The sequence below is a fragment of the Hermetia illucens genome, chromosome 2, assembly GCF_905115235.1.
Source record: "Hermetia illucens chromosome 2, iHerIll2.2.curated.20191125, whole genome shotgun sequence".
Taxonomy (NCBI): domain Eukaryota; kingdom Metazoa; phylum Arthropoda; class Insecta; order Diptera; family Stratiomyidae; genus Hermetia; species Hermetia illucens.
Genome location: NC_051850.1, coordinates 94,112,527 through 94,136,250, shown reverse-complemented (window position 1 = coordinate 94,136,250; position 23,724 = coordinate 94,112,527). Strand labels below are relative to the sequence as shown.

General features: G+C 38.0%; 1 protein-coding gene across 1 annotated transcript in view; it reads right to left on the bottom strand.

The window, feature by feature from the left end:
* The window catches only part of LOC119648983 (myocardin-related transcription factor A), a 274,160-nt gene extending 250,647 nt beyond the window's left edge, over nt 1-23,513 (bottom strand). The window contains exon 1 of the mRNA XM_038050904.1: nt 22,444-23,513. Coding sequence (XP_037906832.1) covers nt 22,444-22,501 — 58 coding nt within the window. The 5' untranslated portion in view covers nt 22,502-23,513. The remainder of the gene's footprint in view (nt 1-22,443) is intronic.
* Between the last annotated feature and the right edge of the window lie 211 nt (nt 23,514-23,724).

The window sequence follows — 23,724 nt, the reverse complement described above, 5'->3', positions numbered from 1 at the left end:
AAATACTTTTTCGCCTACAGCTCCAAGTCGTGCCCTCTTTGATTGACTAAACTCTAACTCTGTTGAGAAACAAGAACTGAAAAGGTATGAAAAGGGATGTTTTTCTTCTCATCACTGAATCTCCTCCACGGAAACTGTTATTTTTGTTGTATGTATATGTTGCATAACTCTAAATTGGATAAAAAATGACAATTATTAGTTCGGACTCTTTTACATAATTACATAAAAAAATATTTATGATGTTTAATTCCAATTACATCAAGACAGACAAAAGCTCACACTTCCAAATTGAATTATATCCTGACAGCGTTGATGTACTATTTCTAGGGAGCGAGAGTAAGTTGGCAGAACTCTAGAAATGTTAATAATTACCTGTTTAGCTGTTTTAACACAGGCCATCAAATGAGGGACTATATGAGCTGATATTAGATTACATAACATTGTGATTCCTTATTATTATCAGAATATATTTGCATTAGAGGAAAGCATGCCATTAAATTTCAAGGCAAAAATAAACGAGGTGAAGCTTAGCAAAGAGTACACGAATGTGTACTAATTATTCGCTTAATATGGCTAGGTACCTTCGCGAAGCCAAGCTATCAAAATTTGTTCACTGATTGCGCATTAGTCAATGAAGTATGAAACAAACAAATATTAATCCCTCTCGAAAATGGGAAAAAAGTAAATGTATACAAGGAAACGTAGAAATGTCAGACCCCGAAATGACACCCCTATATCTGGTTTAAATAAGAAATAATAAAATTGCGTAGTCATTCTCAGACAGACATGATTCCCAGCGAACATCAATTTCATGCTATTCTCATGTCAACCCTGTAATCAACTTGAATAAAAGCTGAAAATCAGAAAAGTTCCCAAACTGATTCTCAACTCGCCAGACAAGTCTGGGTCATAATCAGCAACTTTGAATTTTCGCGTCAGCCTAACATCAACCTACTTCACACTTTCAGGCCATAATTCACTTAATGGCAGGCAGCACATAATCATTCAACATTCTCCCCCAGGTTTTTATCACCCGGCTTCATATTCACCCACTAAAAATAAACTTTTCCACCAAATTGACCTTATTTAAGGCGAGTAGGGAGAAAAGTTGGCGTTGCTACAGTTCGTGATGTTGCCCCGCTATGATTTGAAAATCTAAACATGGAACTGCATCGAAAATTACACACAATATGCATGTGTCATGATGCATTTCGGCTGAATCAGAATGTCGGACTTAGCCCATTTAGAGTATGAGCAGGAAAGTGTTCTGTTTGGTTGTTTGCACACTAAATAAATTTTGGTATTGCTCAATTTCATCTCCTAAATACCAAACTAACCTCCGACCGCAGAACGCTGTGCAGTTCTGCGAAGTTTATTTGAATTCTCAAACGGACAGCGATGTCCAAGTTTTCCGAAAGTTCGAGCAAGCCTAGAAGCACTATCAAAGTTGTTCCCGTTGTTAGCTATTTTTGCCTGGGATCAGACAAACGAGCAACATTTTAATCAGATACTTTTCAAACTAATACTAGGACTGCTCTTTCCATTAGGCTTCCCAATTACTATATTTTGCACACCTTCCTGAGAAGAGAAAAGCACGCAATCTACCGTCTTTTGTAAAATTCTTAACAGGCTCGTCTAGAAATGTTAAGATTCACCAAATAAGATGGTCGCATTGGGGGTAAACTACGTCCGCAGACGCATGATTGCCAATCGCTGCTTCTGAAATTGTTACATTTGCAGCCAATGTTTTTAATGCATTCGATGGGGTCTGCATTGCAATAGAAAATTTCGATCCAAATAGGCACCAAAGGAGTAGTGAAATTTCTTGGCACCAGAAAATATGTCTAAGCAGCAAAAAACCAAATACCAAATGCATCTTGGATTCACCACTTGGACTTTACCAACGAATTCGCCAACATATACCCTGCGTGCGTACTTACTCAAATGTTGGCAAGCGATTGCAAGGAGGCAAGTGCGTCTGGTCCTCTGCCATGGCTTCTGGTTCTGATGAAATGAAAAAGTGTGTTTCTCTGCCGCGCTTGCTATTGTTGTTTTTGTGGTTGTTGTCGTCTTCGATGATATTGCCTAAGATCATACGATGTGATGTTTGGCCCACTACTCTTTGTAGTTGGATATTACGAATGACGTTGGGAATGTTTGACCATTCGCATTAAGAATGTTTCGATCCCAATAATATGTCGATTTTATTTTTCGGCTACCACTTGATTTTCAGTTGATCTTTCGAATTATATTTTGGTTCTGCATTTCGAGGGAGTGGATCAATGCAATCAACTGAACAAATTTAGTTTCACCATTTATAACACTTTTGCATGGTCACCTTCATATTTGCCGGGAAGAACCTTACTAGCTATTAATATTGGTGAAGTCTGTGGCTGATCCTATAATTTGTGTTCCTCTCTGCAAGGAGTCACCACTATCCAAAGTTAAAAAAGATTTTCGAACAGGTCTGACATCAATGCAGAAAAAGTGGTTTAAAGGTATTATATGTTGATCATATCAACCAGATTTGGAAGGGTCAGAATAATTACTTTGAAAAATAGTCAAAAATCAAGAAAACTTAACTTTCAAATGGTTTGCAAAGTACTGAGGACCTTAGAAATCTACCAAGTAAGGATAGGATCGTGCAAAGCGCTGACGATCCTGGAAAAGTTCGTATTGCGACTTGCCGTGAAGTGTCAAATACGACCTACCATGGATAGATTCCACCACTATTAAGCCGTAGTAACGATTCGTATATGTCAAATAATAATAATTTGCCATCTAGTTTATGCAAAGTGTTGACATTGTCATTCTTCAAAACAATATTTAGTAAAATGCAATACTGAGTGAAAAGATCGGGTCGGGAAACCGCAAGCGGGGCGCTTCAGGTATGGAAGGTTTTGTTTGCTTCTTCTGTGAGTGTCTTTAAGCGTAAAAAAATTTTACACCCCCATTTTTTCTTCAGTAATAAAAATTAGTTTTGACTTGCTATTCCAGATACCCTGCTATTTTGGCAGGTGCTAATCGATATTATAAGAGAGCATTACAATATTTTTTAAAAAATCATTAATTACACAGGATCCAACATATTTTAAAATTCGCTGTCGACACTAAAGTTCAACACCCCGCTTCGGGCTTCAACATGCATTGCATTTTTCGACTCCTGAATCCCAGCAGTATACCATATCTTGAGCTAATGGATCCGCTCAGCGTTTCGTGGAAATATATATCTCTTCATGTATTAGAGTATTGTCTATGGATTCGATTCAGCAAACCCATTGTAACTTTTACATCTTGGTGATCATGGAAACTTCTGGTTTTTCAATTGGTAAATTCATCATCCCTTCCAAGATTTAATAATTACTTAAAATTAACCAAAATTTAAAAATCGATTTTTTCTCTAAATTTCAACATGCATTATTGTAACGGTACTTCAGACTTATAAACCTGCAAAGCTGATAAAAGTTGCCTGATTATGTTAGTTTTCAAATGACATGTAAAAATAATAATATAATACTAATCCTTGGCACAGCAATCCATATTGGGTCAGGGCCTTGAAGTGTGTTAGAGCACTTCATTCGCGACCGTAACGGTACATTACAGTGCACTGTAGGAGGCAATGTGGTCAGCATTGCGCTCGCCCGAGATTATTACTTTGATTTGACTCAGGCACTCATTCACAGCTGAGTCGACTGGCATCCGAAGTCAAATCACGATACAAATCCTACGGCCACCAGTGAGATCCGAACCGCGACCTTCCGGACGATAGCTTTGTGCTCTAACCACACACAAATGATAGGCATAAATATGGAAAAAAATTTCTGGAAAAACCAAACTTTTTGACACTATTTACGAAAAACGCTATATAACTCTGTAACGGTAAAAGACAGAGTGTCCATCCCAAGGACCAATTTTCCTCAAACAAGTGGTACTATCCAGCATTAAAATTTGTACCACCATAAACGGGACACCATGCATATGTAGCTGGCCCTCAAAATCACCAGAACGGAATAGAACCCTTTATTTGCAAGTTGAATTCGTCTCCTAATCTCGTCAGACTCGTTACAATTCCGCATAAGTTGTGTGCCTAAGTAAAGAAAGCTCCTTATATGTTCTATATTTTATTTGTCGATTGTAATGTTTGATGGACAACATTTTCCTGATTTCCGTCATTATTTTTGTTTTGTTTTCGTTGATTCATAAACCAATCTCGTTTGCTGCCAAGGTTTATAAAAATTTGTTTTGTGGTTTGCAACAGTCTACCTTTGGCATTTACCGGGGGCTTTCATATGCTTTGAATGTGTTTATCACATTGTTGTTGACCCAAATATTTGGAATATCATCAATATCCATCCGGCGCTTTTCCTAGCTCGTTTTAAAGTGGAAGTCAAGTCTAATGTATTTCACTATCTTTTAAGCTAATGTGAAGTTGCCATTCGCAAAATTGTTATCACTCTTTTCAGTTCCTCGTCAAAATTTGTCCCCTTTTTAAGATTTTATGTAAAACAAAACCTTATTAAAATCTTCGTCTATTCGTTAGTCAGTCTGCCTGTATGTCATACGTACTTTTCTCAGAAACAATGAGTAGCATCCATCTATGTTAAATTTAGAAGGATCCCACACATGCGAAGTGGGAAGTGTAAGTTTTTCACTGAATATGGATATCAAATGAATCAAATGAAAGATCTCCGTTAGTACTCCCGGGTGTTAGTTGTGACATCAGTCTTGCGGAGAAGGAATGCAGGGCTAGAAAGTGGTGATCACTTATTTCCCGTACCTATTCTCGGAAACTACCAAACCGAAAAATCTGAAATGGTGATCTACACTCTGTTCGGTATCTTCTTAAATGAAGTTACGAGGGTAGTTCAATAAGTCCTTAGAATGACCAACGGATGGCGCGCGAATCGCCCTAAATCATGTTTTTAGTCAGCGCCACTCACGACTAGATATGTAGTGCAGTCACAGTCCACATCTTCTTAGTTTACGTGTTTTTATAATCAATTGAAAAAAAAATTGCTTGTTAAAAAAAAAGGAAAAAACGAGTTCAGAGCGGTAATAAAACATTTTCATTTAAAGGGCTTAACTCCATATGAAATAAAAAATGAATTAGACTCGGTTCATGGCACATCTGCCCCCGCCTTAGCAACGGTTTATAATTGGGTAAATGAATTTAAGCGTGGTCGTAAATCAACAAGTGACGAACCACGTTCAGGAAGGCCCGTAGAAGTGACTACTCCCGAAATAATCAATAAAATCCGCGATATGGTGTTCAAGGATAAAAGATTAAAAGTGCGCGAGTTAGCTGTGGCCACAAGGATATCAATAGGTACAGTTTTTTTCAATTATACATGAAAAATTAGAATTAGTGAGAAGGCTATCAGCAAGATGGGTGCCGCATTTGCTCTCAGATGAGAATAAACGAAATGGAGTGGTCACCTCTGAGACTCTTTTGGCGCGCATAAGTCGGAATCCTGAGGAATTTTTTCGTCGGTTTGTGATTGTGGATGAAACATGGATACGCCACTAGACTCCTGAGACGAAAGAACAGTCAAAACAGTGGATCGACACGGGTGAACCAGCTCCAAAGAAACCGAAGACCGTAAAGTCAGCTGGTAAGGTTATGGCTACAGTTTTTTTGGGAAGCCCGTGGAATTATCCTTTTTGACTACTTGGAAAAGGGTAACACAATTACTGGTGAGTATTATGCATCATTATTAGGGCAGCTGAAAGAAGAAATTAAACAAGTCGGGAAACCGGAAGCTGGACGCTTCAGGTACGAAAGGTTTTGAGTATTTCTTAGTACGTGGCATGTAATATATGCATATATTACGTGAGAATATCCACTTTCGGATGATATTGACATTCACAGTCTTGAATTTGCAAAGAAGCGACAACTTTGACGTATTATAACTTTGTTAGTAATGGTGCGATTTCCACCAAACTTGGTAAGATCATGCTCTATGTTATACTCTATATTGCTACGAAATTTTGTGGTCCTAGCTTGAACTTAAGGGGGGTTTTGAAGCGAATTACTGAAAATTATATTAATATACTATTATTAACTTTATTTGTGCAGATATCAGTGTGGAAGGTATTTCGGAGCCCAGGCACCATATAGTGGTAGCCTCTTGATTTTTTTCAGATTTTTCGGTTGGGTGGTTTCTGAGAATGGCCCCCGTAAAAGAATGGTCACTTTCAACCCCCCGCACTCCCCACCTTTCCAACAAATGTCAAAACTAAGACCAGCTTCGAAAAGTACTAACCGAGACCTTTAATTTGATACCCCACATGACTATATTTGATGAAAAAAAAATTTACACCCCCCTTTTGCATGTATGGGGACCCCCCCTTAAATTCGTTGTAAAAGGATGTAATTCACTGTATGCGTGAGCGTTCACAGTTTCCACCTTTCCACCAAATTTGGTGTCAATCGCTGCAACCGTCTCCGAGAAAAATGCGTGTGACGGACAGACAGACAGACAGACAGACAGACAGACAGACGGACAGACAGACAGACAGACAGACAGACAGACAGACAGACAGTAAACCGATTTTAATAAGGTTTTGTGTTTACACAAAACCTTAAAAAAAAACGACCACATTTGGCGAAAAAAAAATTCTTTTTCATCACGACAACGCCCGAGTTCACACGTGCTTCGTTTCAATGGCTAAAATTGAAGAATTAAACTTTGAATTGGTCGAACACCCACCGTATTCACCAGATTTAGCCCCCAATGACTTTTTCTTATTTCCAAACTTGAAAAAATGGCTCAGTGGACAGAGATTTACGGACAACGAAGACGTCATTGCCTCTATAAGTGCTTATTTTGAGGAACTTCCGAAAACACACTTTTCTGAAGGATTAAAGAAACTTGAAAAACGATTGGCCAAGTGTATAGAGATTATGTTGAAAAATAAAAAACAATTTACTCAAAAAAAATGGTTTTTCCACTTTATTCTCAGGACTAATTGAACTACACTCGTAGTAATACTTTATTCTTCTAATTTTCATTGATGCTTTATAAAGATATAGTGGGTAGATGGTAGATGGATTACACAGAAAATTTATCTAACCTATTCGTCTACCTTTTAGTTCTGTAAAGCTGGAGTAAATTTAGTCCTGTGGCTACTTTTTCCTTCCTAATTCCCTTCCAGGAATTGGACCAGAACCCAACTCTTCCTTCTTAATGCATTCGTAACAACAATCCAATGCTTTGCATTCCGCGTATGGTAAAAGTTTAGTAAATGGCCCGTTTATATTAAGGTTTTGTGTAAAACAATTTCTACTTTACCAAATATAGTCATAATTAAGACGCTGCCACTATATGGTGCCTAGGCTTCGAAATACCCTCCATACCCATATCCTTTCAAATATTAAAGTTAATAATAGTATATTGTTATAATTTTTAGTAATTGACTGCAAAACCCCCCTTAAGTACATCGCGCCACATACAGCCACGAAAGTAGTGCAGTAATGTAGACTATAATATAGAGCATGATCCTAACACGGACACCTGATTTCTAGTTTTTGAAAAAAGTTTGATTGACGGTTTCGTCCAGGGCAGAGGCAACTCATCATACGCTGCCTCACCTCTGCTCTGGCAGCAACGTGACCGAAAGTGGCGGCAAACACAACAAGGGTGTGCATTATATTGGAGTGAAATCCGTGGTAATCTAGACCGAAGTGATTTTTTTGTCAAAAGGAGGGGTCCGTGACCACAAAAGAGGAAGTAAGTTGCTTTCCAAGTGGTCCGGTCCGTCATCAAGTGAATGTGGACTTATAATAGGAATCCCTGCATTCTCAATAAAAAATTCACTTCAGCCTAGTTTAGATCTGAACAAATAATGGATTTTACTTCAATATAATTCGCAATCATATCGTCTTTGCGATTACATATAAATGGAGCGATTGCCACTTGTTGCCACTTTCGGCCACGCTATTCCCAAAACGAAGGCAACGTCTGAAGAGTTGCCTCTGCCCCGAAAGAAACTGCCAGTCAACCTTTCTTTGAGTTGTTGATTTTTACTTGCATTGTGGCCTTTCCAGGGGAGTCTTCTATTCAAGCGTATTCCGTAATGTTATTGAGTTTCATTTGAGGACAAGTTTCTGGTATCTGTTTAAACATGAAAGAAGTAACTAAATCGTACTTTGGAGTCTTTTTAAGGTTCATTTTTTTAATTTTAAAAATCACATCAACTGGACAACATGATCTTAAACGATAATAAATACTGGAACCAAGCCTTCGACTTATTTTGATCCTGAATCTGAATTGACATACCGCGAAGCCTAACGTCAGTTCTTAATGGACATATTTCCGTTTTTTATGAGTTTTATCAATTTTGCTGGAATTCCAACTTGACATAGTACCGAGTGAACTTTCGAATGGCTGCCCGTCCATCAAGGTTAGATTCTCACCACTTTTCCAGCATCTACTTCATTAAGAAGAGTGGATTGATTGATTTGTCGCTTGCCAGGTAAAAATCTTCTCTTGTATCCACGGATCATGGCTTTTGGGAAAGGCTAGAACCCTATTTCGATTATCTTAGAAAGTACGTTGCACATACATTCAGAATCATATCTCTCTATAATATTCGTAGGATTTGTATCTATGTCAAAGTATCGATCCATTTGTCCGAACTAAATTTTTCAATCCATGTTGTTCTTAGCAGGTCATGAAGCCTAATTGTTAACTTTATATTCTCCGCATTTAATAGCTTCCTATCGTCAGCCCATGATTTTTTGGAATTTTTGGTATTTTTCCTCCGGAGCATCCTGATGTTAAATGTCCTGCTTGGAATGTTTTCTACTGATCTGGGCTAGAAATCTGTTGGAATTCCGTCCCAAATTCTCATACGTAAAATAAAACAAAAACACCTTTCGTACTGCCCATTTGCCGGTTTCCAACGTATTGAAGACTTTTGAGTCCGAATCTAGTAGGTACAATAGGTGCCACCTGTATAATATGATATTTTGAGCTGCAATTAAATAAAAGTAAAATATCTACTTTTTTTAAATGAAGCGGTTTTTTACTGAGTCCTCAATTAAATAATATAATAATAAAGATTTCAAATTATTTCACTTTCATTAACTTTTCAGTTCATACGTGATTTTGATTCGAAAGAAATTTATATTTTCGAGAGTTTCCTACAACAAACAAGTCCACACCAAGCTAGGAGACGATTCCTTAGTGCTCTTGTAAGTATTTAGATACAAATTTTATTACCAATTCAATTTGAATAGAATTTTTCAATTAAGGATTCCACTTTAATCAAAAATCTTGCGTTGACTATGATCTCCTACTTTTGAATACGTATAGCAAGCGAAACTGAACTGTTCATACATCCACTAGCTTATGATTACAATAAGAATATAATAATACATAGTACATGATAAATCACACCAGAAATCCTCGGAGACAGACCACATAATTCCTGTTTCTAGGCACCTTACCAGATATGCTACTAACGAGACACCTGCTTCAAAAAAGATACATAACATCAATGAACCCCACAAATCTCGGTTTTTTGCAGATGGGGAATTCAATATTGAGGAAATAAAAATTTCTGAATCTAGCATTAAACAAACCCCATAACCTTAGGAAAAAGCAAACGCATAAATAATGCAAGAAAGATTAAAGTGTCACAGTCTGCTCACTCTTCCGAGCGGTGGACATGGGCATATTCTGCCATGCCCCTACAATAGGAAGAGTCTATTTTTAGATGAAATATCCTAAATAAGTTTGTAAAATTCGGGTATATGTATGGTCGCAGCAGATATACAGATAGCAGTGCGGCTCGCGTCTTAGAAGCATCATTCATTGCCTTTAGGAGTACTCACTCACTGTGCCACTCCAAATTGTCATAAATGTTCAAGTAAAAATTATTTCAAATATTGTACATGCTTTTGGCACGGGAGCCAATGAGGTCTGCAGGGTATTTCCGATGCTGGTTAATGGCCATTCGCTGATGAGTGTAATATCGTAATGTTTGTTTTGCGTAATATTATTGTTCTATGCTAATGCTCGGTTTTACATCATTCCAAAGAGGTTTTAGAAGCGTTCGCAGTTCGATAAACAAGCTTACTGGTATATGTTTCCCTTGTTTCATTCACGAAGTTTTTGCATACATATATGCTCTTGCACGGGGCACAAATTATTATAGTCGAATCCTTGCAGAATAACACTCATGGCAGACACTGATTATGTGAAATGAACAGAAAACAGATAAAGCCAGAAGCTACACCAGGATAATAACCAACAATAAGGGCACCTAATGTATCATATTCCTACCAACGTTTCCAACGTTGGTAATTGCAATTTACTACAGATTTTGAATTTTGTTTTTGGAATATTGAATTCTGCCTTTGTGTAAATGAGTGAAACAAAACTTCTGTCAAATTTACTTTAAAAAGTAATTACGATATGTTGGTCATGCAAACAAAGAGCGAAAATGCTTGGTTGATAACACTTCAATCCGGTATCTACCATTCTCCTGCGCTTTTGTACCTTGGTTCCTCTATTATCCTTTAAATATTTGCGGTATCTTTATCATTTCTGCCTGCTTATGCTTAGAACTATTACCTTGAGATCCTATTTTAAAATACGCACATCACTATCGAGTACTAGAACAGCTTTATTGGCAAGAACATTTTGCCTCCGAATTGATAGACACTTTGCCCAGCTTCAAAATTGCGTTCAGCATATTTGCCATTGAAATGAATGGAGACACTTGCAAGGCATCCATCTTGCTTTATACTTCTCAAAGTTTCCAGATTTCTCTTCTCCGTTGACAAGATTTGGGACATTTTTGCTCCTAAATATTTCATTCTTTTAATGTTTCTAGTTTTTTCAGCAAGGTGGAATCACAAATATACACTCGGAAAAAAAATATGTCAAACAACCGTTTCGCGAAAAGAGATATGGCATTATGTGATGTTCAGAGGCAAAAAAAGATTGAATTATGGTGTTGATACTAACAGAAAAAGAAATAAACACGATAAAAGTAATTTACATTGGTGATCCATCAAGCTATTCTCCTCAGACAATCAAGTGCTTTTTTACGGAATAAATGTTGCTGATTCTTGCCAAAATACATTTGCTGAAAACTTTTAATTGAAATTTTGAAGGACTTTTAGAAGTCATCTTAGGATGTGTAATTTGAAAGGCAAAAACTGATATTAAGAAATAAAATTCGCCTCAAGGGACCACAAAGAAGATTCCCTCTCTCTACATTTTCGAAAATCATTTCTATTTCCACCCGTGACATATAAAATGTTAATAATAACAAATCGAAAAGCTTTCTAGATATAAACAGTTTTGTGTATTTCATATGCAAGGATATTCCATTAAACGACAACTCCACTAGTTTGTAGCTGACTCATGGTATACATGAATTTAATATTATTATTTGCCTCTGTTTCGTTAACAAGCGTTTCGTTCTTTCAAGGGCCTGATCTAGATATAGTCGCGAGGCTTTCAAATCACCAGTCCCAAGCCACCGTTGTTTTGGTCGGACATTTGGCCATTTGGATGTTGATACGACGACCACAAAGAACACTAGCTGTCGAACGCCATTTCACCCAGGTTGCGCTAATGCGAGAAGCAAATTCATAACGCAGTTCTCCATTGGCTGATAGCACTGAAATAATTAAATCGCTCAGTTCTGGGCAGATCACTGCCACTGACAATTATAGTCCGTTTCATTGGGATCAATCGAAAAAAATTCGGTTCTATTCAAATTCAATCTGAGACCGCGCAAGATGCGATCACTCCATTTTTGAACAGATTAATAATAATAATAATCGTTGGCGCAACAATCCATATTGGATCAGGGCCTTGAAGTGTGTTAGAGCACTTCATTCAAGATGGTAACTGTACACTACAGGATTACAGTGCTCTGTAGGAGGCAATGTGGTCAGCATTGCGCTCGCCCGAGATTATTAACCTGATTTTACTCAGGTACTCATTCACAGCTGATTCAACTGGTATCCGACGTCAAATCACAATACAAATTCCATTGCCACCAGTGAGATTTGAACGGATACTTAGACAAATTGCTCGAAATAATTTTTGCTATTAGACGCTAGGAAAGCATAAAAAGGAACTAATTAGTAAAAAAAAGTCACAAAGAAGGGGTTACGCTTATCTCCGCTCGCAGTCAAAGTTACAGCCGTACTGTCTTGGAGTACAGTAGATCACATGAAATAGAAATTTCACATGAAATATTCGGGCCTTAAACATTGCAATATGAGCCCTATTATTTGTTTCTACAAGATATTACTATCCTGTAATGAAGTCAAGGGGAGCTTTACGGTAAAATTCGATAACACAGTGATATAGTTTTATTAATTTTCTTTAAACAGAGATTGACACGAGATGTGTGTCCTAGATTTCACGCAATGTCAGCATCATATTTTTTTCAAATTTTTCTGAGGGTTAGCTTCAAAATATGAGTCCTGCCTCGTTTCAAATGTGTACATTTTACCCCTCAATTTGATTTGTTTATTTGTTTTATAAAGTTAATACTTTATAAAACAAATAAACAAATGAGACCTTGAATTTGAATTATTCAAGAAAACCGAATGGAGACCCTCTCCTCTTTTGGACGAAACGCAAAATAATGCCGTGCAGCGGTCTGCGTATGTCAACCGAATTCCATCCTAACAGGAAAAGCCTATGATAAGATCACCCTGAATCATAACCAACATGGAAGAGAAGAAGACGAACTTACGACGAAGGGGCCCAGAACCCTGTTACCGGTGGTTTTGGGATAAGCCAGCGACCTTCCAGTCGTCAATATCTTTTGGAGACAGTGCCTCGAGGATGGAAAACTTGGCTATTATGCTACCTACATGCGGTGCTATCATAAACGAGCGTCCTACTCAAACACGCCCAATCTGTAAATCCAACGGGGCAAAACGATATCAAGAATTAGCAGAGGAAAAAGTTGTAAAGCAACCGGCATTTGAAACATATCGGAAAAATACCAAATAAAACAAACTTAAATAATCCAGAGGAGCACGACCAGCCAGACAGATAGCTATCAAACTAAAGCGAAAAAGTAGCTGCACTTGATTTCCAAGGAAAATACTCTTCCTTATCGGAATATACTAAGAAAAGTTAAGGCCGATTCCCAATTAGAAGATGTAGGAATGCTGTCACTAAAATAAAAATACAGAAGAGCCACCTAGAACTCAAGTTCAAAAGGACTGAAGGACAACGGACAATGGTTTGGTAGAGGTGGCCACTGTCAAGTGCTATATCCACAGGACAATATTTGAGTGTAGAAATCTGGATGATGAGCTTTGTAGAGAAGTAGGGAGCCAGTTTGATCTGCAGGAACTAAAGGACTCTGCGAAATCATTATGAAAACGTATGGCGGAATACAAGTAGCCCAAATCAACTAGGGGTTTCAGATGCCTAGAATACGGCCATCTACCTTGCAAAAGCAATGAAGGTAAATTGAACATGTACAATATATTGAACGAGGCCATTTCGCAAAAGATTGCCAGAGAGATCGGATTTGTGTACTCTTCAAGGATATAGGTGAGAAGGGCAGTGGCACATTGTAGCTGCAGAAGAGTTGTTGATGAAATCGATGCAAAAAATGGGTATCAAAATTTCAGTCGTTAGTGAATTCAGATAAAACGGATGACCTTCACAAGATTTGTCAGACAGATAGCAGAATAGCACAATTCAATGAAATGAGTTAATCCTAAAGAAATTTAAACCCAGAAACCGAATAACAATTATCATTACCGGCGACTTCAATGATTGGACCACTGAGTATCACGTGTGTATGCCTAAGCACTTAGAACGTAGTGGTACATTGTTCTCGATCGTAACTGAGTGAGTAGGAAAGTAAAGTAACAAATTGGAGAGGAGAAATGCAGCTGCTGGCACTGGTGGCTTGTAATCACAACAGCCTTGCAAGTGCGTTATCCTTGCAAGTTAGTGACTCACTAGACGAGTCCCTGAGAGCTTGAATGAGAAACAAGTCGAAATACCGGAAACTCAGCGCTTCAGGTATAAAGGTTTTGCGTTCATCTTATGTGAGCAACTTTTTAAGAACCTTTTTCCATTCATACGTACATACAATAGTGCAAAATATTCCGTCATATACATATTAAAGACATAAATATTGAGCACAATTAATCACAATTGTGCGTATCTTCACGCATTTCGATTTTACTCTGTGCACGAAAGCATACATACGTACACACACGTCCATCTTATTGAACACTACCCGCGAATTTCATTAGCATATACGTATACACACATATCTGCAGTATCAATTACTAACATTCAACTAACTAAAAAAAAAGCGAAAGTGTATCCGTGGACCCCGCCTTTCATATAAGTTCACTTTACACCTATGATGATATCATACACGTCCTAGAATCCAATGAATTTACATACAATAATTTGTCTTTCAATACCTTTTTTAATAATAGTTGGATTCCAGAATTATGTCCTATATTATCGTCTTCACTGGTGCCAAATTATGTACTTCTAAGATGAACTAAAGGCGGTCTCTAAATATGGTAATATACCGTTTAGGATAAAGAGGGATCCTAAGTTCACATCCACTTGATGTTGGACCGGACCGGACCCTGGACGAAGGCGTAAGTCCCTCTTTTTAAACGCTTGGGTGCCATGGCCCAAACGAGGGATCCGTGGACCACAAAACCTGAGAGTAATTTGCTCTCCATTTGGTCCGGTCCAACATCAAGTGAATGTGGACTTAGGATCCCTCACTATCCTAAACAATAAATTAGCTTTAGCCTTGCTTAGGCTCAAACTATTGCCGGTTTCAATTGGATATAATTCGCACCCTTGCGTGTTTTTGCGAATATATAAAGGAGAGTTTTCCATCTGTTGCCATTTACAGTCAAGCTGCTCCCAGGGCAGAGGTGAGGCAGCGTCTGATGAGTTGCCTCTGTCCTGGACGAAACCATAACGTTATGGTAATATATTATTATCAACTTTATTTCTGCAGAACTGGATGTACTTTGAGGCCTAGATTTCACTGTGATTTTTTCAGATTTTTCGGTTGGATAGGTTCTGAGAACGGGACCTGTTTCATTTTTTGGGGCACACATTTTGAGTCCTCACTCCCCTACGTATTGTATGTTCTGCAATGGAGTGGCGGATGACGTTGAACACACCTTTTTCTCTTGCGAGGGGTGGGACGGCCTCCGCCAGCAGCTTTATGTAGACACAGGGGAGCTCTCTCCAGACAACATTTTCAGAGAGATGCTGAAGAGCACTGGCAGCTGGAATCGTATTGCGCATTATGTTCGGACTCTTCTTACTACGAAGAAGATTGAACTCGACCGGCAGAGGGATCGAACGGTAAGGGGTTCCCTGAACTAAAAACAACTCCCTTCCTCGTCTCCCCTCCCGTTGGTGAAAGGAATTCCTTGACTTGAAGGCTCCTAAAGCCGGGAGAGCGGGAGGGCTAGCCCGAAGTAATGTATCAAACGGTTCCAGGCTAGTTCTCTGATGACAGGGAGGTGTTTAGTTGGTAGTCCGCCAGCGTGCTGTTGCGGGAGTCCAACACTCTGTGCGTAAACGCATTCACCTACCCTACTCCCAAAAAAAAACTCCCCTAAGTTTAAGCCAACATCAGAAATAAAAGTACCCTTTCGCATGTATGGGAAACCCCCCTTCAAACTCGACACAAAATAGCGCCACTCGCTGCATGTAAAGGCACACGCAGACCACATGTTCTTACCAAATTTCATAACAATCGGTTCAGTCGTTTCTGAGTAAATCTGTTCTCTCTCTGAACTCTCAAGCAAACCGTCATCACATAAGTGCATACACTTACTGAGCAGGGTACTGAAGCAAATGATTATATAATAGATAATGGAAAACTCAAGGAGAATAGGTAATAGAAACAGACAACGATATACCACCGGGATGCCTTATAAGTTTTAGGCAATTACAGGATGATATCCGAAAACGCAATCTGTGTGATGGGGGGATAAAATGGATCGATATTCCCGCGGCAGAGATAAAGCGCTTGCATCAGCTAGACAAAACAAAAAATCAAGAGTTTTGCGAGGAACATCGCCTAATGGAAAAAGTGATTTTCACATATTTAAATCTCGCACTGCTACTTCCAATGTTTTCCACCTCTGCGAAGAAAATGGGCTGACCGGTTTTAATAAATAGGGAATAGGAGTGGTGCCCTCCAGGCTTGCCTATCTCCAAAATTTGGGACCATTTATGATGGCAAAAGCAAATTTGACAGTAGGGATTAACACTGAAAGCGAAATGCCAATGCTGGAAGAATTCTCATTTTCAAAAGCGAATTGAGATTATTCACGGGGCACAATAACAAGCATGGTTTTATCGCTTAAGTTTTCCTCGTGGTAGCAATTATGGTAATTTTGTAAAAATTAGATACTTGGTTTGATAAAGCCCACATACGACGGTATCGATATTAGCAAAATGAAAAATTCAGAAGAATTTTGTTATTTTTATGACAGAAGACCACGTGAAAACTGTTTCATCTGAGGTAGGAACGATGCCATTACAGAATGACTTCGAAATGTGTCGACTTTATTGTCCAAGCACATAAATTTATTGATAAATGGCGACAGAAAAGCTATTTACCATTAAATTTTTATTATTATTGCTGACACCTAATTATTTTTAATGTTTAGTATTTAATTTATTGGGTAAAACTACTTTCCTTAAAATTCCCTGTCTCATCGTAGGAAGTTTCTCCGAAAATTAACAAATATTTTAGTGAAAATAATCGCTGTAATTCATTTAAATTTCTTACTATCACTACAGATAAAAACACTTATATATTTTTCATTGTGGGTAAATTATCGTAACCTTTCCAACCTGGATTAAATCATGGTAAAAGGCAATTTACAGATTTTTTTCGGATCAGAAATCTTGTCGTTCAGAGTGGAAGGTGTAAATTTGCCCTAACATATACAATACCAAATATATGCGGCTCACATAACTCACGATCGATCAGCTCCATCAGAAGAACTACAAGATTTGACCTTCAACCTGTTGATTAGCTGCGATGCTAATGCAGAACAGAGAGGTGGAATCGCTAAAATGCATTCCAGAAAGGTTTACAATTGCTGAAGTCTAAAAAAGATGTATATGTAACCGGGGGTATTTTTTCCGGAGCTTCTTTGTAATTTACTTTATTTTTCTGTGTATTTATTGACATTTTTTTATTTGCAGAAACTTCTTCACTTAGAAGAAACTGCGCCCGCACTAAAGGTATGAGCTATGCTGGGTATGTTAAGGCACTTCGTTACTACATAACCCGTCGAGACGGTACCGACGTCATGAAAAGAAGGCTGCCAATTAACGAGAAGATAAGTAAATTGATAAGGTAAACCGGAAGATCATCACCAATTGAAGGGCAACCCAAACCGACCACGTAAGGTGCACGAGCTCCTCAAGACTGTGTACTTCGATATTGTAGAATGGATATTTCAAGAGAACCCAAGGTTTGCTCACAAGCCAAAAAAATCGCAGCAGTGGCACAAGCCTAATTTTACAAACAACATAACATCAACAAAATTATCTTCTTGCTCATAGGAGTTTTCGTTCCCAGTTAAACTAGGCTACAAGACCAGACTATGTGATTAGAATGTGTCAGACCTATGAGACTGTTAACTTTTGGGAGTAAAAATCGATCACAGTCAGTGGAAACAGGAGAACTGCTAAGAGCAAGGAAGGAAATTTAATCATCTGTTAAAAAGTCCGTCAATGCAAAATCAACTACTAATCCATGGCTAAGAAACCTAATTGACCCAAGTGTTGCTTCCAGAAATAAAGATGTTTCTCTCAAAACAAATGATGATTAATAAATATTATAAGATCCTCGAACTTAGCTAAGAGAATTTTCCTATGTAACAGTTCGGGATAGAATAGAATATATTGGGAGTATTGTACAAAAATCTCAGACCGAAATTCAAAATATTTACTAAGCTAAAGCAAATGGCAGAGCATGCGGTATGTTGACGTGCATACAAAACGAAAATTTTAAAGGCATTTTTCTCAAAACCACAATTTGTCAACTGGCGGAAACAACAACTAAAATTCCGTTGAACCGATCCAACTGAAATTTTTACATATTTTTCTACACATCAATAGTTCTGGTCCAAACCACGATTATGTATTCCCGTCAATCTTTTTTTTTATTCTGGAACGTAAAATTATAATCGTGATTCGATCGATAGTAGGAAATATATAGAATAACGAAATGTTCAAATTTTTGTATCCAAATTTTTAGAAATCCAGCAAACCATCTTTTTTAGAGGAGCCCACTTTGACGGTAAAAAGCAAGCACAAACGGTTATTAAATTCGTTAATTGAAAATTGAGTATCCTAACATAGGGTCGTTGGGATCATGTAAAAAGATTGAAAAGGTTACATTCATTTTTAATGTCCAAAAAATTCAAAAGAAAAAGTTGAAATATCGAGCGTTAAATGTCTATCTAACCCCCTAATAATAATAATAATAATCGTTGGTGCAACAATCCATATTAGATCAGGGCCTTGAAGTGTGTTAGAGCACTTCATTCAAGACCGTAACGGTACACTACAGGATTACAGTACCCTGTAGGAGGCAATGTGGTCAGCATTGCGTTCGCCTGAGATTATTACCCTGATTTGACTCAGATACTCATTCACAGCTGAGTCGACTGGTATCCGTCGTCAAATCAGTGAGATTTGAACCGCGACCTTCCGTATGACAGCCTTCTGCTCTAACCACTCAGCTAACAGATAAACACCCTTAATAATCCAAAATTAAAAGGCGCCTAAAACAAGAAAAGGAAATAAATTAATTTGGGATTTGGAAGAGGCAACTGGCATGAAATGTTAAACAGAATCAGGAAAATGTTTTCTTCAAAAAAACAGGTTCCTAGCTCCGAAAAGAACTGTTCACCCGGCGATCGAGAAAAAACTGAAACATTCGATAACTCAGAGTGAAATTATGCGGTGTTTCCAACGATTAATTAATTGAAATAATAAAAACAACAAACAACTTGTTTGCACTGATGAAGGGAACAAGTGGTTCCCGAAATATCGGTATTTGCAAGAATAAATACCCACACCAACGAAAAAGAAACAACAAGTTTTTATTATTTCAATTCGATAACTGTTATGGACGGAATCACTCAAGGATATATTTCAACCAAACCTCAAAAATATCAAGCACTATTTAGCGACAACATATATAAAATGCCTATGAGGCGTTAATCTATAAATATTAGATGGAATTCTTGACATCCGTTGCAAAATTACTATCTAATCTACTATACGATGAAATAGCCGCAAAATTTTTGCAGATCATTCTAATTTTTTACAGATTTTCAACGATCAGCAATCACTTGTCTAATAATAAAGCTTAAATGGATAACTGCGGTTCAATCAAGTCCAGTATCGTGAAGGTCTTCAGAAGAGTCACGTCCCATGATGTTTCGGAGGGAAAAAACTCAAAAGTGCTCCAGCTCAGGAATAAAATTGATCTCGTCATAAAAATACATAGAAGGCAGCTTTCAAACCTACATTGTCGTATGTAATTTAGCATTAGGATCCTGGACGAACTTCAAAAGCGTTACATTTAGGTAGATCGTACTCGCCCTTCTCCAGGTGTTAAGGTTTACTTCTGGTTTTCTATGTTTTCTGCGATCATTGAAATGTTGAAATATTCCGTCAGGAAGTTCCCATTGGTGGAGGACAAAGTTTTGTCTGGCCAATTTATTTACATGTACACCTACTTGTCTAAAGTTCAAAGCAACCACTGAAAGATAGACAAAAACATTGTAAAAAAGCAACTACAAACATCTGAAAGTCGCGCACAAGCCAACCAACCTTGCTATGAAAACTGAAACAAATGAAGCGAGTAAAGAGAAGGAAAACTGTTTTAGACAAAGAAAAATATACAATAATAACCTTGAAAAGAAAACGGAATATTCAGCAAGCGGATCCAAATCGAACGCAGAAGATCGCAAGAGTTCATCCCCTAATAACAATTACACACTATGTTCCATTTCCTGAACCTGTTAGCCGTGAGAACGACCGAGCAAAAAAAGTTGACACGAGATAGGTCAGCAAAACAGCTGAAACCCACCCATTTATGTTAGGCATGCAAGTCTGTAATAATACACAAATTCAAAGATTATCTACGTTTTTTATATGAAAAGAGGCAACATAAAAGAAAGTAGGCTTCAGATCTTTTGTTGGAGGTAAGTGTGGCTAAATTGCCAAAAAATAAAAACAACAAAACAACTGTAAATTCTAATAGTTTCACGGATACCAACCTCGGTGCCCCTCGCATCCATCAGGACATCATCGAGGATCTAAAAACAAAAGAGTTCCAGGGTAAAACAGCACTTAATGTGATTAACCGCTGAGAAGTTCTGCAGCTGATCTTTGAAATCGAACTTACACCTGAACTATAATATTTGATATATACTGCACCGAAGATTAATATATCGAGAAGCCCGCGCTTCAACCGACCTACCCCGTTAAGTGTCAGAGATGCCATAAGTATAGGCACATAAAGATTTACTGTAGACGATTCTTATAATGAGAAATGCAGTTATCGTAAAAGAAACCATAACAGGTCCTCTTAGAAATCAGCGAAATATACAGCTGCATCAAAAAGTACACCTCCCCCCCCCCCCTTTTATAGCAGGTCGTACTTGCGCGAAATTAGTTAAGAATCGTCTAACCCAGCTTTGCTACAAGTACCTGGAACAACTAACGTGAACCTCGCAGCAGATACAACCAATGTTAAACAAGTGTACAGAAATACTAACTCTATTGGTGGCTAATAGTCAGTATTTCTGCACAAGTTAATTTTAGCTCAATAGAATGCCAGCGGTACAACAGACACAACAACAGAAGAAACTGGATGATAGCCAGTCCAGCAAATGCGAAAATCTTTGCTAGCCCGTTTGCCAGCTAAACTAAAAGTTCAGAAAACGAACCCATTGAAATGCACCGCACCGACCCAACAAACAACGGCAAACCAACGAAATTTACATATTCAGCACTAGACAAAGTACTCAAAGGAGCTAAGGACGATCACGAGACGTCAGTAGCTTGTTATTACCCAAATAATAAAAGAATTATTATTTTCCGTCATATATTTAACGCTTTACTTCGACTTAGCTAGCTGCACAAATTACAACGATTCCGAAGTCAGGATAGATAAAGCCATTCTATACCACATCGCATGTTAACTACCTAACTGCCTCGAGAGAACTCTGAGCCGAAACTAGCTTAATCCCAGCCTGGATCAACTCTGGAAGAACAAACCCAAAGATAAAAGAAGTTGAAAAACAGGAAATTTTTTGGATATCGTTCGTTCTGAAACCGTACATATGTATGCATCTGAATTGGACACTACCAGTAAACTTCGTGCACATACATACATACATTCACAATGGACAAAAATAGGGTACCATTTTTAAGTCGGACTAATTCAAATTAAAAAATCTGCACTTCATTAAATTTAGGCATACAATTTGTTTCACATGTGTAGATAAGTAAATCTATGCATTCGTTTGATGATACATCAGGTGCTTCTGGTTATTCAAAAACTAAACTACCATATATATGGGGATAAGTTCTCTTCAACGAGGTATTCATTTCTCAGTGCTGGGACATGACGAATATGCAAATAAAATAATCAAAATTGCAACTCCTGAATTAATTTAGTGTCTATTATTTTATGAGAATCATAATTCCCGGCAGACAATAAATTCAAAGTAAAGGTGAAAATTTTATATCTCTATAGCATTAGCAAAAAAGACGTGGCAACAAATTTAGATGGTGCGTAGAGAGGCCTGCATCAGTTGAGAGAGATTTTGGATTTTGAGCGCAATCGGTTGCATTTCAATTTCCTGCCCATAGAGTTCAAATTATACAGTTTTAAAATCTACTTCGTAGTACCAACTTCAAAACTGATTTAAAAAATCTAATTGGTTTGGGTATTGATGTTTTAAACAGATACAAAGCGACATCCTGCTATTACTCAATAACTGAAAATTCGTAAGAGAGAATTGCTGTTGAAACTCCTCCTGTCCTTAATCTGTATTTATTAGTGTATATCATTAATATTTCTCAGGTTCATAAAAATATCGGAAAATCTAGATATTTTTTAAGGGCTACTAGACGAAGGAAGTCAACCTTGCTATATTCTTACTTTGTCTATGATTGCATAGGTTACCCAGGGCATTTACTTTCAGTAACATATTAGTTTAATTTCGGAACGTCCTTCACCAAACAAACTTTAAAAAAATAAAACAATCAAAACCTTCCAAAATAAACTGGTGTTTTTTGTATAGGAGCGTTACAAAAATTTAAAAATTGGAACCGTTTTCAAACCAATTCTGAAATAAAAACTAACTTTTGCAATATTACAGTCGGTTCACATATTGCCTACCGTCACAAAATTTGCAGCATTTTCTTGGTGGTTCATCAGAATCAGCAATAACCGGCATGGTCCTCTAGGGCCGCTAGTTTCACTTATCTCATGCCTCCAGCTGCAATTTAGCACCAACAAGTTCACAGTTTCGCAACACAACACCGGCAACGCATATTTATCTGGAAAGTTTTTCCTTTACAACGACCAAACAATCCACAATCAGAATGTCCGACGTCCTTCTTGATTTATCAAGGCACAGAGTTGGACAGGTAAACGACTAGACAATCTGTTTATCATTTGGAGATGGATAGAGAAGTATTGACAGATGAAATGCAATTGTCCGGTAATTGATTCTTCTTATCAAGGTTGGAGGGAACGGTTATTCAGATATATACTAATTAATAAACGGAATGCGAAATATACCACTGCACACTAGACTCAATTAACTTTCATCCGACTATTGCTGCAGCACTTTAGTTGGGCTTTGTACACTCAGCAAGTATACAAAATTCACTACTACCACTTTCATCACTTTTGACACTTTTGCAGGCCTAACCAACATTATTTGACTCGAAAGTCGTATTCCGTTAGGAAGCACTTGATACATAAGGTTGCAATCCTGCCCTTAGAGAAACCACAATCAAATGCCAAGTCTGCAAGTCACATTATTCCTTGACAGGGAAAGTACCCGCACACTGTGACTAGGGGTCGGGCACCTAGACCAGCCCCCTGGCTCCGCGATTGACTTCAGCCGATGCAAGGATGCACACAGAATCGGTAGCTATATTCATTAACCATCCAGTAATTAGTCATTCACACCGGTTCAAACGCGACTCTATCATTCAAACTAATAAACTCGCAACGTGAACGAGTCGCAAATGAATGCTTTAGATGATTTCTTTAAAAAAATTGCAATTTGAATATAACTATTGCCACTGACTGACGCGAAATCCACACTTATCGATCGCTCTAAATTGGACCAATTTTCGCGAAATACTAAAGGAAAGCGGCAAATGACCGACCGTAGCGAATGTGGTGGCAGCGACTTCGAAGATGCCCCAACAAAACTTAGGACCTGGCCCGCAGACGACGAGATCCCGACGCCAAAAATTTTCAGATTACTCCGTAGATTTCTTAAACTTTTACCGCTAATGTCCGTGCTCAATCTCTCTGAAAATCGCCGCTGCCACATATCCTCTCTTTCTCCTCGCAACATTCAAAAACATTGAAAGATACAGGCGTAAACGTATACGCACGTATATCGGAAACATTTGGGCAATCAAAGCTGAATTCGTGTCT